Genomic DNA, 17,907 nt, shown 5'->3' with positions numbered 1-17,907 from the left:
CTATATCTATCTCTATCTATCTATCTGTCTCTATCTATCTATCTATCTCTATCTCTCTGTCTATATCTATCTCTATCTATCTATCTATCTATCTGTCTATATCTATCTCTATCTATCTATCTGTCTCTATCTATCTATCTATCTATCTATCTCTATCTCTCTGTCTATATCTATCTCTATCTATCTATCTATCTATCTGTCTATATCTATCTCTATCTATCTATCTATCTCTATCTATCTATCTATCTATCTCTATCTCTCTGTCTATATCTATCTCTATCTATCTATCTATCTATCTATCTATCTATCTATCTGTCTATATCTATCTCTATCTATCTATCTGTCTCTATCTATCTATCTATCTATCTATATCTATCTATCTATCTATATCTATCTCTCTGTCTATATCTATCTCTATCTATCTATCTATTTATCTATCTATCTAACTATCTAATCTCGAAGTGATTCAGGGTGGGGTACAATATTATAAATGCAACAATACATAAAAGAAATCTAAATTACAAATCCAATTAAATCTAAATCTAAAAGTGTTAAAAACCCCATATACCAGTGATGGTGAACCTATGGCACGGGGGCCACAGAGCCGTATCTACTGGCACCTGAACCGTTGCCCTAGCTCAGCTCCAATGTGCATATGTGTGCCGGCCAGCTGATTTTTGGCTCGCACACAGGCTCTGGGAGGGTGTTTTTGGCTTCCAGGGAGCCTCCAGGTGGGATGGGGAAACCAGAAGGTCAGGTGGCCAGTGCGCATGTGCATGCTGGAAACTGGAATACCATCTTCCTGACACGGCACATGGGCACTGGGCTACTGCTCTTCCGGTTTCTAGCACCCATGCAGGCACTCAGGGCTGAAAAGGTTCACCAACACTGTCCTGGACATTATGCACGGAAATAATTCCAAACTTCTTTTATTCCCTTCTCCCTTCCCTTCCCTCTTTTCTTCTCTTCCCTCTTTTCTTCTCTTCCTTTCTCTCTTCCCTTCTTTTCTCTCTTTCCTTCCCTCTTTTCTTCTCTTCCTTTCCCTCTTCCCTTCTTTTCTCTCTTTCCTTCCCTCTTTTCTTCTCTTCCTTTCCCTCTTTCCTTCCCTCTTTTCTTCTCTTCCTTTCCCTCTTCCCTTCTTTTCTCTCTTTCCTTCCCTCTTTTCTTCTCTTCCTTTCCCTCTTCCCTTCTTTTCTCTCTTTCCTTCCCTCTTTCCTTCTCTTCCTTTCCCTCTTCCCTTCTTTTCTCTCTTTCCTTCCCTCTTTTTTTCTCTATCCTTCCCTCTTTTCTTCTCTTCCTTTCCCTCTTCCCTCCCTTTATCTCTTCCCTTCCCTCTTTTCTTCTCTTCCTTTCCCTCTTCCCTTCTTTTCTCTTTCCTTCCCTCTTTTCTTTTCTTTCCTTCCCTCTTTTCTTCTCTTTCCTCTTTTCTTCTCTTCCTTTCCCTCTTCCCTTCCTTCTTTTCTCCTCTTCCTTTCCCTCTTCCCTCCCTTTATCTCTTCCCTCCCCTCTTTTCTTCCCTCCCTTTATCTCTTTCCTTTCTCTTCCCTTTCTTTTCCCTCTTCCCTTCTCTTTCTCTCCTTCTCCCCTTCTTCTTTTCTTACCCTTTCCTTTTTCCCCCTCTCGCTTTCCCTATTTCCTTCCTTCTTTTCCTTTCCCTTCCTTTCTTCACCCAGCCAGCTACTATTAAACTGGTCTTAACGTTGCTGGGGTTGGGGTGGATTTTAAGCATGTTAGCTGAGATCCAGATAAGAGAGAAATAAGCAAGAGTTTGGAGGATCAATTGGGCCAACTGTTCTGAGCTCCAAAGCGCTTGGCTTCCCATCTGATCTGGCCTTCCAGATGTTGCTCCGTCCGGCCGCCACTCGAGCGGCATCTGTTCTCTAGGGGCCCTTGGGAGGGGTGTGTGTGCCTGCGAGTGAGCCTTCCCTGTCCTCCCCCCACCCACCCAGGGCCTACTCCTTCCACGTCAGCGCTGACGGGCAGATGCAGCCGGTGCCCTTCCCTCCCGACGCCCTGATCGGCTCCGGCATCCCCCGCCACGCCCGCCAGCTCCACACGCTCTCCCACGGCGAGGTGGTCTGCGCCGTCACCATCAGCAACTCCACCCAGCACGTCTACACGGGGGGCAAAGGCTGCGTCAAGGTCTGGGACGTGGGCCAGCCGGGCACCAAGACCCCCGTGGCACAGCTGGACTGCCTGGTAAGCGGAGGAGGGGCCTCCCGGAATGGTTGGGTGCAAGTGGGGTCAGTGGGGGGGTTATGATGCTTCTTCCCCAGTGCTTTCTTTTTCTTCCCTCTTTCTCCTTCCTTCTCTCTCTTCCCATTCCCACCTTTCCTTTCTCCCGTTTTTCCCTTCCTTCCTTCCTTTCTTCCTTCCTTCCTTTCTTCCTTCCTTTATTCATTCATCCCCTTCTCCCCTTTCCTTCCTATCCTATCCTTTCCTTTTCCCTCCTTTCTTCTCTTTCCCTTCTCTTTCATTTATTTTGTCGTTCTTTCTCTTTCCTTTCATCTTCCTTTGCTCCCAGCCTCTTCTGTCTTCTTCTCCCTCCTTTTCCTTTGCTCTCTCCTTGTTTGTGGTCTTCCAACTCACTCATTCACTCACACCTCCCTTCCTTCCTTCCTTCCTCCCTTCTTCCCTCCCTCCCTTCTTTAATTTATTCATTTATTTCTCCCCTTTCCTTCCTATCTTATCCTCTGTTTTTCCTTCCCTTCTTCCTTCTCTTTCCCTTCTTCTCTTTCGTTTCTTTTGCCCTTCCTTCTCTCTTTCCTTTCATCTTCCTTTGCTCCCAGCCCCTTCTTTCTTCTCCCTCCTTTTCCTTCGCTCCCTCCTTGTTTGTGGTCTTCCAACTCACTCATTCACTCACACCTCCCTCCCTCCCTCCCTCCCTCCCTCCCTCCTTTCCTATAGTAATCAACTGAACCCACCCCAATTGTTTCCCTAGCTTTCAATCTCTCTGGGCAAAACTCGCTTATGGTGTTTTATAGCATCAATTCTTCACGCTGGCATCTAGATTTAACTTGCCCTTTCTTACTTTTACGGCTCCCCTACCTTTCCTCTTGCTTTTAATCCTCACGGAAGGATCCGGTAACTTTTCTCCTACACTCTCCTCTCATGCTCACGAAAGGAGGAATGGTATCTTTCCCAGAGAGAGTAAATCCCCCTCTGCCCCTCGCAAGGGATGGGAACGCCGTTTCTTTCCTGTTTTCAGGTTTCCCTGTTGTCTCCCCTCCGCAGAACCGAGACAACTACATCCGATCTTGCAAGCTTCTTCCCGACGGCCACAGCCTCATCGTTGGGGGCGAGGCCAGCACCTTGTCCATCTGGGACCTGGCGGCCCCCACGCCCCGGATCAAGGCCGAGCTGACCTCCTCCGCCCCGGCCTGCTACGCCCTGGCCATCAGCCCCGATGCCAAAGTCTGCTTCTCCTGCTGCAGCGACGGCAACATCGTGGTCTGGGATTTGCAGAACCAAACCCTGGTTCGGTAAGGGCTCATGTCCTATTGTGGCCTGATGGCGGCCAGCACACTTGGCAGCAGATTCGGACAGTGAGGAGGTTGGGGAGGAACATGGGCCAGTCCTGGAGTCTAGGGAAGGCTCGGACAAGTGCTCTGCATCCGAGACAGAGATGGAGCCAGGGCTCTCTGACAGTTATATGCTACCTTCAGAATCAGACATCAGTGAGGCAGAGGAACAGCTGGAGACTGTTCCCAGTGAGCTGCCAGAGGGAGGGAACTGCTAAGGAACAAGGGTTGACTTGGAAGTAAAGGCACCAGGGGACAATGAATGGCCCCTCCCGTATGTTCTGTCGGGCTCTCTGGTAGACTCCTCCCAAAAATTCACAGGTACAAATTTCAGACACACACACGTTTGAAAATTCAAAACAATGTTCTTTATAATGAAAATTCACTTAAACTAAGCCCTCTTTTGGTATAGCAAAGAGCACTCGTCTCCAAACAAACTGGTAATTTGTACAAGTCCCTTATCAGTTCTGTGATACTTAGCTTGCAGCTGTGAGGCAATTCACAATCCTTCTTCTTTCACAAAGTGACACACACTTTGCTCTGGTTTAGTTTCAAAGCGGGGAAAAATCAGCACACAAAAGGTCAAAGTCAGCAAGGCAGGCACGAAACACAATGATCAGATAATCCTCCACAATGGCCAAACCCACAGGCTGCTATTTACAGCAGCCTCACTAATCACCACAGCCCCACCCAACCACAGGTGGCCTCATTTTCTTTGATAATAATCTCTCAGTTGTTGTTGCCTATGCATCGCTCTCCGCATGCGTGGCTGTATCATGAACTCTTGTTCTGAATCCAAGGAGGAGCTAGATAATTGATCTCCTTCTGAGCTGTCTGCCACACTCTCCTCCTCCCTGTCACTCATGTCTTCTTGGTCAGAGAAGCCTTCATCATCAGCTTCCACCAGAGGGGGGGGCAAAACAGGCCTGCAGCATGTGGGTGTCTCCCCCACATCCACAGTCCTTGGGGCAGGAGCTGGGCCAGAGCTAACCACAACACCGTAGGGAATAAAAAAGGAGAGAAAGGGGAGGGGAGTTTGCAGGATACAATTGGTTCCCTTGATTGGTTCGTGCCTCTCAGAGACGCCTTGCCAAATTTTGAAGACATCAGCCTGGCAGGTCTCCAAGCCAGAGAAGGCCTGTGCAGTGATGGGCTGCCCAAATTTTTACTGCCATGCTGTGGGCGTGTCTTATTTTGTGGGTGTGGCTTGCCGGCCATGTGACCTGATGGGAGTGGCTTGATAATCATCTGACTGGGTGGTGGCTTAAAGGTCATGTGACTGGGTGGGAGTGGCTTACCGACCAAGATAAGTTTTCAAATAGGTGCTTGGACTCTTTTTCAGTGGATGAAGTCCCATTATTTTAATAGCCACAAAACGGACAAATGATAGACAACATTATTGGTTGAGGAGCACAGGGACAATTTAAGGTTTTGTATTGAACCCACCAGAGTCAGTGTGATAACAGATTAGGCAAGTTATTTTTTCTTTCTTTCTTTCTTTCTTTCTTCATTTATTTATTTATTCATTTATTTATTGGCTCATGACTCTCCTCTTTTCCATCCTCTTCCTCCATTTTTCTTCTCTTCTCCTCCTTCCTCTTCTACTTTTCCCATCTTCCTTCTCTTCTGTTCTTGCTCCAATTCTTCTTCCCTTTCCTCTTCTCCTCCAACACTGCTTCTCTTCCTCCTCTTCTTCCTCCATCCTCCCATGCTTCTATTCTTCCTTCTCTTTGTCCTTCTCCCGTTTGTTCCTCCCATTTGTCTCTTCCTCCTATTCTCTCTCTCCTCTCCCTCCTTCTTTCCTTCTTTCTTCTCCTCTCCTTCCTCCACCTTCTCCTCCTCTTCCTTTCTGTCCCCCTCTCTCCCTGTTCCCATCCTTCTTTTCTTCCTTCCCCTTTTCCTCCTTCTCTTCTTCCCCCTCCACTATATCTCCTCTCCCTCCAGACAGTTCCAGGGTCACACGGACGGGGCGAGTTGCATTGACATTTCCAACGATGGCACCAAACTTTGGACCGGCGGTTTGGACAACACCGTCCGATGCTGGGACCTCCGCGAAGGCCGGCAGCTGCAGCAACACGACTTCAGTTCCCAGGTCAGTGATGGCCCAATTTACATTGGTATTTAATGTAAGGAAGTCTGAAAAATACAGGTGGTCCTCAACTTACGACCACAGGATTTCTGTCGCTCAGTGAAAAATTCACTATGTGAGATTTGACCCATTTTACGACCTTTCTTGCCACAGTTGCTAAGCGAATCACTGCAGTTTTATTAAATGAGTCACACGGTCGTTAAGTGAATCTGGCTTCCCCCATTGACTATGCTTGTCAGAAGATTGCAAAAGGGGATTCCGGCGAGCGTCATACATATGAACCAAGTCGCCAAACCTCCGAATGTCAAATCGCACAACCCTGAGGATGCTGCAACAGTCACAGCTCATGGAAAATGGTCACAACAAGTCACCTTTTTTCAGTGCTGTTATAACTTCTAACAGCCACTAAACGAACTGTTGTAAGTCGAGCACAGCCTTCCGCCTTCCTTCTGCTCTCGTTCGTCTCTCATAAAAACCATCCTGCCTTTTTTATCTGGCTTTCGGTCAGATTGTACCCTCATCAAGCTTTGGTCATCTTGAGGACTAGAAACTTCGACTGCTTTTGGTTTGTTTCCCTTTCCTCTGCTTGGGTTGCAACAGGGTGTCCAGCAAACCTGGAAATCAGGGAATTATCAGGGAAATTGGCGGTTTCTGGAAATATCAGGAAATTTTTTTTATTTTTTTATTTTATTTTATTTTATTTTATTTTTTTGTTTGCTTGTTTGTTTGTTTGATTGATTGATTGATTTTTATGCCGCCCTTCTCTTTAAACTCAGGGTGGCTTACAAGATGTTAGCAGTAGCACTTTTTAACATAGCCAGCCTATTGCCCCCCACAATCCAGTCTTCATTTTATCCACCTTGGAAGGATGGAAGGCTGAGTCCACCTTCAGCCGGTGATGAGATTTGAACTACTGACCTACAGATCTGTAGTCAGCTTCAGTGGCCTGCAGTACAGCACTCTACCTGCTATGCCACCCCCTTTGCCGTGAATAATCAGGGAATTCATGAAAAGGAATAAATCATGGGGAAAAAACCAAATTGTATTAAAATGTTTAAAAGTCAGGGAAAAATCATGTAAAAAATAAAAACGGATCGCGCTGCCTGGCAGAGTCAAGCAAAAATGAGCATAACTGTGGCAACCTCAGCTACCGATCTTTCTCCATGGCTTAGCCGTTTGGTTTGACGTCATCTACGACCGCACTTTAACTAGATCGCAAGTTACAGGGAAATGTCAGGGAATTCCAAAATGCTTTTCCCCTGGACACCCTGTGTGAGTATCCCATTTTTTTCCTCTTCTCTCACTCCAGATCTTCTCCTTGGGCTACTGCCCCACGGGAGAGTGGCTGGCGGTGGGGATGGAGAGCAGCAACGTGGAAATCCTCCACGTGACCAAATCGGAGAAGTACCAGCTGCACCTCCACGAGAGCTGTGTCCTCTCCCTGAAGTTCGCTTCCTGTGGTGGGTGTCACTTCTTAAAGGGGCCTGTTTTTTTGCAGGAAGATGCACTAATAACCCTGTGTTTTTCCACTTCTACCCTCCAAACGACGCTATAGGGCCCAACTAGACACAAGGACAGGTTTTTGCCCTGAACGCCATCACTCTGCTAAACAACTAATTCCCTCAACACTGTCAAATAATTTACTAAGACTGTATTAATATTACTCTTCTCATCCTTTCTATTACCTACCTCCTCCCACTTATGACTATTTATTTATTCATTCGATTGATTGATTGATTGGATTTATATGCCACCCCACTCCGAGGACTCGGGGCGGCTATAACCTTGTTGCTTGTATCTTTATGATTTATATTGTTTTATTTAGTTTCCTAGTATGATTTGATTGCTTATTTAGTATCCAATGACAATCCCATAGGATTTAGTATCCTATAACACAAAGTATTATATTTTATGATTCTTGGTGAATGTAATTTTTTTAATGGACACTGAGATCATATGCACCAAAGACAAATTTCTTGTGTGTCAAATCCCACTTGGCCATTAAATTATTCTGTTCTGTTCTATTCTTCTATTCTATTCTTCTATTCTGTTCTATCCATTCCACTCCCCTCCTCTTTCTCTATTCTGTTCTGTTCTGTTCTATCCATTCCACTCCACTCTATTCTTCTTTCTCTGTTCTGGTTTGTTCTGTTCTATTCTTCTATTCTATTCTTCTATCCACTCTTCTTTCTCTGTTCTGTTCTATTGTATTCTGTTCTATCCATTCCATTCCACTCCACTTCATTCTTCTTTCTCTGTTCTGTTTGTTCTGTTCTATTCTATTCTCTATTTCGGTGATGGCGAACCTTTGCGCCTAAAGTGCATGTGTGTGCACGATAGCGCATATGTGCATGCCCACATCCATAATGCAATGCTTTCCCATCCGCGCATGCACACACAATCCACCCCCTCTGCCCTCCCGCACAGGCCTCACTGAAGCCTGCAGACTCTGTGAGATGGCGAAAAACTCATTTCCGAACTTCCGGTAGGCCCATTGAACCTGTTTTTCTCCATCCGCAGCCTCCGGAGGCTTTCTTGAAGCCTGGAGAGGGAAAAAATGGCCTCCCATGTCCCCTGGAAGGCTGAGAATCAGTTGGCCAGGGCACACATGTGCGCTGGAGCTGACATAGGTCCATGCCTCCCGTGCCCTCAGATATTGCTACACGTGCCAACTGTGTCACAAGTGCCATAGGTTTGCTATCACGGCTCGATTCTATTCTATACTATTCTACTCTCTAATTCTATTCTATACTCCTATTCCATTCTATTCTGTTCTATTCTATTCTCTCTAATTCTATTTTGTACTCATATTCCATTCTATTTTATTCCATTCCATTCTATTCTATTCTATTCTCTCTAAATCTATTCTGTACTCCTATTCCATTCCATTCTATTTTATTCTGCAAGTAGACTTCAACTCCCAGAATTGCCCAGCCAGCATAAGTTTACTGGGGTATTCTGGGAGTTGAAGTCCATCTGTCTTAAAATGGGCACTGTTTGCAAAACTAACTGATGAATTTTATTGCACATTGCCCTAGGTCGCCCAGGACCATTAAATAGCTAGTTTCAAACAAATTCCCTAACTGAGTTTGCCTGATCTTAGAAAAAAAAGCTCACCAGGACCAGACAAAGCTTGCTAACGTTTCTCTCACGTACAGGCAAATGGTTTGTCAGCACTGGGAAGGACAACCTGCTCAACGCCTGGCGGACCCCTTACGGAGCCAGCATATTCCAGGTAAGACTTGAATCCTGCTCCTAAAATGATGCAAAGCTATAACTGGTTAATTCCAATTAATCCAACATTCCAATTAAACATTGCAACAACTTGCCTCCAGAGGTTGTGAATGTTCCAACACTGGAAGTTTTCAAGGACAACCATTTGTCTGGAATGGTACAGGGTTTCCTCCCAAAGCAGGGGGTAGGACTAGAAGACCTCCAAGGTCCCTTTCAATTTTGTTAATCTATTCTATTCTATTTTCTATTCCACATTTCCTATTCTGTTCTATTAATTAATTTTTAATCTTCTACATTTTATCCTGCAAATTGGAATGAATGATTGACAGGCTAGATTATCATAAATTTTAGTTGTTATTTATTATTTTAGACTAGAATTTTAAATTGTATAACTGGTCTCTTGCCTATGACTGTAATAAACTACATAGGAATGGAATATATAATCTTTTACATTTTATGCTGTACTACAGTATTGGAAAGTGGGAGGGCCATATCGCTGCTCATGAAAACCTATTTTTAAATGTGGCCGTCATGTTTGTTTATTGATTTTAAAAAATCAAAAAGGTCGCAAAAGGGGAATCACGTGACCCCCATTATAAATATGGGTCAGTATTAGCTTTAATTTTGATCACATGATCATGAGGATGCTACAAAGGGACCCCCTTCTGCTGCACAAATCCCAGCGACCAGTTAGGTCCAACAGAGTAGGTTTAGGTTTAGGTTTATTGGATTTATATGCCGCCCCTCTCCGCAAACTCGGGGCGGCTCACAACAATAATAAAAAACAGTACAGTACACAATACCAAATCCAATGCCCACCCATCCAGTTCCAATTTAAATTAATAATCTCATAAAAAACAGTATATATAAAAAACAGGCACACAGTCAATCAATCAACAAAACAACATGGGCAAGGGGGAGGTGTTTTAGTTCCCCCATGCCTGACGGCAAAGGTGGGTCTTAAGGAGTTTACGAAGGGCAGGGAGGGTGGGGGCAATCCTAATCTCAGGGGGGAGCTGGTTCCAGAGTGGGTCTTCTCCGGGTCCTGTCAACTAAACAATGTCGCTTGGCGGGACCCAGGGGAAGAGCCTTCTCTGTGGCGGCCCCGACCCTCTGGAACCAACTCCCCCCAGAGATTAGAATTGCTCCCACCCTCCTTGCCTTTCATAAGCTTCTTAAAACCCACCTCTGCCACCAGGCATGGGGAAATTAAGATACTCTTTCCTCCTAGGCCTTTACAGTTTTATGCATGGTATGTCTGTATGTATGTTTGGTTTTACAATAGGGGTTTTTAACTGTTTATATTGGATTGTCATATGCTGTTTACTACTGTTGTTAGCCGCCCCGAGGCTGCGGAGAGGGGCGGCATACAAATCCAATAAAATCAAATCAAATCAATCAAACAAAGGTTATAACTGTGAAAAAATGTCATGTCACTTTTGTGAGTGCCATTGTAACTTTGGACAGTCACTAACTGAACGGTTATAAATCGAGGACTACCTGTAGAAAGTCCAGCAAGACAATGGCTACAGGTAGTCCTCGACTTACAGCTGTCTGTTTAGTGACTGTTTGAAGTTACAGTGACACAGAAAACTGTTTTTCACAGTTATGACCATTGCTGCATCCCGATGGTCACATGATTTACATTCACATGCTTGACAGCCGACTCAAATTTATGACGGTCGCAGTGTCTCGGGGTCACCTAATCCCGTTTTGTGACCAGACACGCAAAGTCAATGGGGAAACGGAAGCCAGATTCACTTAACAACCGTATTACTAATTCAACAACTGCAGGGATTCACTTGGCAAGAAAAATTGTAAAATGGGACAAAGTTCATTTCACAAATGTCTCCGTTCACAACCTACGTTTTGGGCCTCAGTTGTGGTCATAGGCTGAGGACTTATCTATATTTTGTGGGTAGGGTGGTGGTAATTATTCCTGTAAAAACAGATGGCTTCAAAGGCTACAAGAACTCCTACAACTTTGTAAACAAAGTTTAACAAACAACTTTTTCCAAAACAATATTTTGGAAAACAAACTTTTTGGAAAAACAAATTTTACAAAGTTTTGTAAACCTTCTACAACTTTGCAAACAACAAACCCAAACGACTCAAGATCTATCCCACCCTTCAAAGGACCGAATGGTAAAAAATATAATGATGAAGATGTTAAAGCCAGCCTCTTTAACACATTCTTGGGCTCTGTTTTTTTAAACAGCAATATCTCATGGCCAATATTTCCTAGTCGCACCCCAAACAATTGCAACACTAACACAAATCGATTTTACAGAAGATAATGTTGGAAAAGCATTAGGCAACCTAAAACCATCTCTATCCATTGGACATGACAGTCTATGTGCATATTTCTTTAAAAAGCTCTCCACAACCATAGCGGAACCTCTGAGCATAATTTTTGAAAAATCCTTCAGGACTAGCCTCTTACCCAACTTATGGTCACTAGCCACAGTCATCCCTATCTTTAAAAAAGGAGATCCAAGTAACATTGAAAATTATAGACCAATCTCTTTATGTTGCGTCACCTGCAAAGTCATGGAATCAATCATAAATCAACCCATCACCCTTCACCTATAAACTAACAACCTACTCTCTAACAAACAATTTGATTTCAGAAAAAAATTATCCACTAAACTGCAACTCCTACACTGTAGAAACATACGGACTTCACAACTCGATTAAGGTAAATCAATAGATGCAATTTACATAGACTTTTGTAAAGCCTTTGATTCAGTAGTATACTGCAAACTACTTTGAAAACTAAAATCTTATGGCATCTCTGGTCCCCTTCACAATTGGATAACTGGTTCTTGTCAAACAGACAACAAGTAGTTAAAATAGGGAGTGCCGTATCAAATCCTGCACCTGTCACAACGGTGTCTCTCAAGGCAGCCTTCTAGGACCAGCACTATTCATTCTTTACATAAACAACCTTAGTGATCATATTATAAGTAACTGCATTCTCTTTGCTGATGATGTTAAACTATTCAACACCATTGGCAATACTTCTACCCTTCAAAAAGATCTAGACCATTTATCACAATGGTCTGATAACTGGCAACTTCAAATCTCAACCAGTAAATGCTCTGTCTTATACATTTGCAAAAAAAATCAGAACACAAAATACAAACTTGGAGGACACAACCTTGTAGATGACCCTCACTCTGTCAAGGAACTTGGAGTACTCATATCTAATGACGTAAGTGCCAGAGCCCATTGTAACAACACTGCCAAAAGGGCACTAAGAGTTATTAACTTAACTAATCTTTTGTAGCTTCTTCTCTGGCAATATTAAACTGCTAACCAGAGCATACATAACATTTGCTAGACCAATCCTCGAATGGATGGATTAATAGTGAAAAGAGATACTGTATATGAAAGAAAATGAGGGTGGGAAAAGTTTGGTTTTTTTCCCCTTTCTCTCTCTCTCTCTCTCTCTCTCTTTCTTTCTTTTGTTCTTTCTTTCTTTCTTTTTTTGTTATTCTTTCTTCTTTCTCTTTTTCTTCTTTTCTTCCTATTAATTTCTTTATTCTTTATTATTAATTGGACTAATTGGGATATATAGTGTTCTGTCGGGCTCTCTGGTAGACTCCTCCCGAAAATTCACAGATACAAATTTCAGACACACACACGTTTGAAAATTCAAAACAATGTTCTTTATAATGAAAATTCACTTAAACTAAGCCCTCTTTTTGTATAGCAAAGAGCACTCGTCTCCAAACAAACTGGTAATTTGTACAAGTCCCTTATCAGTTCTGTGATACTTAGCTTGCAGCTGTGAGGCAATTCACAGTCCTTCTTTCACAAAGTGAAACACACTTTGCTCTGGTTTAGTTTCAAAGCGGGGGGAAATCAGCACACAAAAGGTCAAAGTCAGCAAAGCAGTCATGAAACACAAGGATCAGATAATCCTCCACAATGGCCAAACCCACAGGCTGCTATTTATAGCAGCCTCACTAAGTACCACAGCCCCACCCAACCACAGGTGGCCTCATTTTCTTTGATAATAATCTCTCAGTCGTTGTTGCCTATGCATCGCTCTCCGCATGCGTGGCTGTATCATGAACTCTTGTTCTGAATCCAAGGAGGAGCTAGATAATTGATCTCCTTCTGAGCTGTCTGCCACACTCTCCTCCTCCCTGTCACTCATGTCTTCTTGGTCAGAGGAGCCTTCATCATCAGATTCAACCGGGGGGCAAAATAGGCCTGCAGCTTGTGGATGTCTCCCCCACATCCACAGTCCTTGGGGCAGGAGCTGGGCCAGAGCTAACCACAACATGTATACATATGTATTATACACAGGTACACAAAAATATACATTATCTATTATATAAACTGTATGTGTGTGTACACAGACGCACGCAAAGCTCTTCTAAAATTCTACACATTCAACCTCATTTACTACAATAGGAAAAACATACCCAGAGCCCAGAAGGGGAGAAAAAGGAAAAAATTCAAAATATTTCTACCTGTTCTGCGTACCTGACCGTACCCGTAGGAGCCCATCACTGTTTATGCCATACCTATGATCTTGTACACCTTTTGACAGATAAATAAGTAAAAATAAAGAAGGTTAGCTTGAGTCTGTTAAACCAGCAGTGAGATTGCAGGGATTTCTTCCGATGCTCTCAATCCATTTACTCGAATTATTCAAAGCAGGAAGAGAACAAAAGACATTGCCAACAAAAAAAAAAGAGGCCTGAACAAAATTGTTTTGCATCCAACAGAAAAGCCCAGCTGCCTTCCGAGTCAAGGTCAACGCCCCGATGTTTTCACAAATTGTGGTTTTTGATGATATTGACCGCTGGGGAAACAGGTCTTCATATTATGGGAAATACTCTGGTAATATGCAGAATAGAACTGGGTGAAAAGTCAAAATATTAACCCTATCATGTGCGAAAGAAGGGAAAGGAAGGAAGCAAGGAAAGAAGGAAACAAAGGAAGGAGGAGAAGGAAAGAATAGAATAGAATAGAATAGAATAGAATAGAATTCTTTATTGGCCAAGTGTGTTTGGACACACAAGGAATTTGTCTTGGTGTATATACTCTCAGTGTACAAAAAAGAAAAGATAAGTTTGTCAAGAGTTATAAGGTACAACACTTAATGATAGTCCAGGTAATATAAGCAATCAAATCATATAAAGAACCAGTCTATATAAATTGTAAGAATACAAGGAACAAAGAAGGAAAGAAGGTGGTGAAAGAAGGAAGGAAAAGAGGAAAGAAGGGGGAAGAAGGAAAGAAGGGGAAGGAAGGAAGGAAGGAAAGAAGGGGGTGAAAGAAGGAAGGAAAAGACGTGGTTGGTAAATCCACAGTAACTGAATTTAAACATGCCTGGGATAAACATACAGTAGTCCCTCACCTATCGCTGGTGTTACGTTCCAGACCCGGCCGCGATAGGTGAAATCCGCGATGGGGAATTTCTCCTCCTTCCCAGCTCTTTCTACAACCCGAAGCACACCGCCGCCGCCGCCAACCACTAAGCGCGCCTCCAAAGACTGCCTTCTCGGCACTGGCGAGGTGGGTTGAACGAGGGGACGGGCCTCCGCCGGAGCTCAGTCCCCGCCCCACTCATCATTCGCCCAGCCGCAGGCTGGTTGGCTTGTCCTGCCCTTCCAAACTTCTAAGCGCCGTATCTGTGCCAACGCTGACTTCAAAACCCGCGATGAAGTGAAGCCGTGGTGGGTGAAGCGCGATATAGCGAGGGACTACTGTATATCCATTGTAAGATAAAATACAGGAAATAGTATAAGGGCAGACTAGATTGACCAGGAGGTCTTATTCTGCCGTCAGTCTTCTATGTTTCTATGTTTCTAAGAGGAAAGAAGGGGAAGGGAGGAAGGAAGGAAGGAAAGAAGGTGGTGAAAGAAGGAATGAAAAGAGGAAAGAAGGGGAAGGAAAGAAGGTGGTGAAAGAAGGAATGAAAAGAGGAAAGAAGGGGAAGGGAGAACGGAAGGAAGGAATTCCATATTAGCAAAACTTGGAAAATAATTTTTAAAACATCTTTCTGTGAATCTTCATTGTGATGAGTGACAAATGGACCTACTGTATCTCCAAATGAGACAAAATATTGCATAACAGGGAAAGACACAAAATAATAATAACTTGAGTTTTGATCACATGACGTTGGGGGATGCTGCAAGGATCCTAAGTGTGCAAAACAGTAATGGGTCACTTTTTTCAGCGTTGCTGCAACTTCAGATATGGTTACTAAATGAAACCTGATTTGCTTAACAACCCTGTTATTAATTTAATAACAGCAGGGATTCGCTTAATGTCCATCTTGGCAGGAAAGCTGGTGAAATGGAGCAAACCTCACTTAACAACCTGTCTCGCTTAGCCAAAGAACTGTCGAGGCTCAATTGTTGGAATTAGAATTAGAATAACCGAGTTGGAAGGGATTTTGGAGGTCTTCTAGTCCAACCCCCCCTTAGGCAAGAAACCCTACATCTGTGATGGCAAAACTATGGCACACATGCCAGAGCCCTCTGTGTGGGCACGCGCACCATCACCAGCTGTTCCACTGGTTTTCGGCACAGCTGGTCTTTGCGGGCGCCACAAAATGGCCTTAAAACGGGTGAAAAAAGGGTTGTTTGTGGGCCATTTTCAGACCATTTTGAAGCCATTTATGGGCTGTTAAACAATCCAAACAACAGCCTTGAAAATGACCTGAAAAACGACCTGAAATACAGTGGTACCGCTAGATACGAGCTGCTCCACATGCGAGTATTCCAAGTTACGAGCCGCGACGCGAGCGAAATTTCTGTTCGACACCCGAGCTCAAATTCGGGATACGAGCCAAGCTTCAGGATGCTACCGCTAGTTGGCGCATCGCCTCTCTGACCCAGAATCCCCTTGCTTCCGGTTATCTCGGCCATTTGCACGTGTTAGCGCGCAAAACAAAGTTTTATACCATTTAACTATGGAATTGTTGTTTTGTTTACGTTTATGATAGTTTAAGAAAGTGTTGTTTGCGTAGCCTACAGTACACAGCCGCACTCGTCTGTCGCCAAGGTAAGGTTACTGTACCGTGTTTTATACATTTTCTTATTGTATTTTGTACATTTCTCTTTTCATTATTTACTTTATTGTTTATTTATACGTGTTGCATGTACATTTATTAATTTAAAACATGTCCTTTTTCATAATTTAGGCTAACTTTGGGACTTTTTTGAGGGCTGGAACCCAATTAGAATTATTTACATTAATTCATATGGGGAAAATTCGTTCGAGATACGAGTTGATCTACTTACGAGCTCGAATCTGGAACGAATTAAACTCGTATGTCGAGGTACCACTGTATCGCCTAAAATGACCCAAAAAACAGCCTGGCAACTGCCCAAAAAACAACCTAAAAACAGCCCAAAAATATCCTAAAAACGTCCCCCCCAAAAGGCTATTTTCTGGGTAGTTTGGGGGCCATTTTCAGACCATTGTTGAAGCCATTTTGGGGGCGTTTGCAGGCTCTTTGAGGCCTGAAAAACAGTTCAAATAACGGCCTTGAGAATGGCCTGAAAACAACCCATAATATGACCTAAAACAGCCTGACAACTGCCCAAAAAACAACCTAAAAACAGCCCAAAAATATCCTAAAAACGTCCCCCCCAAAAGGCTATTTTCTGGGTTGTTTTGGGGCCATTTTCAGACCATTGTTGAAGCCATTTTGGGGGCATTTTCAGGCCATTTGGGGCCTGAGAAACAGTTCAAATAACGGCCTTGAGAATGGCCTGAAAACAACCCAAAATATGACCTAAAACAGTCTGACAACGGCCTGAAAAACAACCTAAAAACAGCCCGAAAAACCATCATATGTGTGATGGGCAGCTGGTCTTCCGATTTCTGGTGCTCCAGTGCACACGCATGAACACGCATTCCGGTTGGGGGCGCTTGGTGCCAAAAAGTTTCACCATTGCCGCCCTATATATCGTTTCAGACAAATTGTCGAGGGCCCCAGCCGCCCCTCTTTGTGTAACCGCCTTCCCTCCTCCCTGTCTCCGCAGTCTAAAGAAACCTCATCCGTCCTCAGCTGCGACGTTTCCACAGACGATCAGTTCATCGTCACCGGATCCGGGGACAAGAAAGCGTCGGTTTACGAAGTCATGTACTGAGGAGAATCGCGACGTCGCTCCAAACTTGACCCCAAAGAGGGGGGGGCTGCTCGCTCGCGCCCCTCCTTGGGTTTTTTTTACCAGCCAAAGAAAATCCCCTCACAATCCAGGAACGGAACCAGGGATCCGGAACCCACAACGCGGACGCTGGGTGGGTTGTGGGAAGGCATCGCCCCCCCCCCCCCCGCGTCATCTTCCACCCAAGCTTGAGGCTTTCTCGGAATTTAGCAGTTTCTCGCCAAGTTGTCCCGGCCTGGTGGGAAGAAGGGTTGGCGCTCTCTTTGGTGTGGGTGTGTTTGGGTGCGTGGATGAGCGTGCGTGCGCGCAAGTATGTGTTTCCCCCATTGAAATTCCTTTGGAAAAAAAAAAGTTTGTTGTGTATTTTAACCTTTTTTTTTTAAAGAAAAAAATGAACTTTCAAATAAAAGAAATGATGGTGTTTGGGTTACTAGCCCTTCTCGGTGTTTTTGTGAGATTCCTTCGTGTGGAAAAGGGGTGGGGCTCCCCACGCGCACAGGGGGCCGCCATTTTGACTGGAATGACCTACCCGGGGTTTTGTATGCCTGGGTTTCTATGTCTGTTTAGAGGACTGAAACCTTTCAGGAAATTTAGGACTGTTAAGAAGGAACACCGATACGGACAAGATTTTAAACTTTTTATTTAAAAAATGCCTCTTGTTCTGGGGATCACGAGTGTGGATCCTGGAGGGTTCTGGGAAACTTAGAAAGCTGTTTCTCTTAAGTTGTGGAAGGATGCAGATTTTCTAGTAAGGGATTTGCTGGACTGCAAAGGTTTATAACTTAAACTGGAAAATCCAATTAAAGGATTTATTGGAAGGCCCTGACTGGATGCCCATAATACAGAGAGCCAAAGTTAATCAACTTTAGAGGTCCAGTATACCATACTGGTAATCCTCAATTTATGACTGGTCGCTATCTAC

General features: G+C 44.0%; 1 protein-coding gene across 6 annotated transcripts in view; it reads left to right on the top strand.

Annotated features, from left to right (window-relative positions):
- Positions 1-17,421, top strand: part of LOC139163734 (transducin-like enhancer protein 1) — a 111,642-nt gene extending 94,221 nt beyond the window's left edge. For 4 of the 6 annotated variants that reach the window (XM_070744751.1, XM_070744780.1, XM_070744742.1 and 1 more), the window contains 6 exons: positions 1,950-2,199; positions 3,235-3,482; positions 5,466-5,613; positions 6,920-7,070; positions 8,769-8,845; positions 16,860-17,421. In XM_070744751.1, coding sequence (XP_070600852.1) covers positions 1,950-2,199; positions 3,235-3,482; positions 5,466-5,613; positions 6,920-7,070; positions 8,769-8,845; positions 16,860-16,967 — 982 coding nt within the window. In that variant the 3' untranslated portion in view covers positions 16,968-17,421. Of the gene's footprint in view, positions 1-1,949; positions 2,200-3,234; positions 3,483-5,465; positions 5,614-6,919; positions 7,071-8,768; positions 8,846-11,474; positions 11,543-15,814; positions 15,874-16,859 lie in introns of those variants that run through there. The other 2 variants (XR_011558515.1, XR_011558516.1) reach the window with 2 other exon arrangements.
- The last annotated feature ends 486 nt before the right edge of the window (positions 17,422-17,907 follow it).

Source organism: Erythrolamprus reginae, chromosome 1 (genome assembly GCF_031021105.1).
Source record: "Erythrolamprus reginae isolate rEryReg1 chromosome 1, rEryReg1.hap1, whole genome shotgun sequence".
NCBI classification, from domain to species: domain Eukaryota; kingdom Metazoa; phylum Chordata; class Lepidosauria; order Squamata; family Dipsadidae; genus Erythrolamprus; species Erythrolamprus reginae.
The sequence above is the reverse complement of the archived record's forward strand: the minus strand, read 5'-3'. Positions and strand labels throughout refer to the sequence as shown.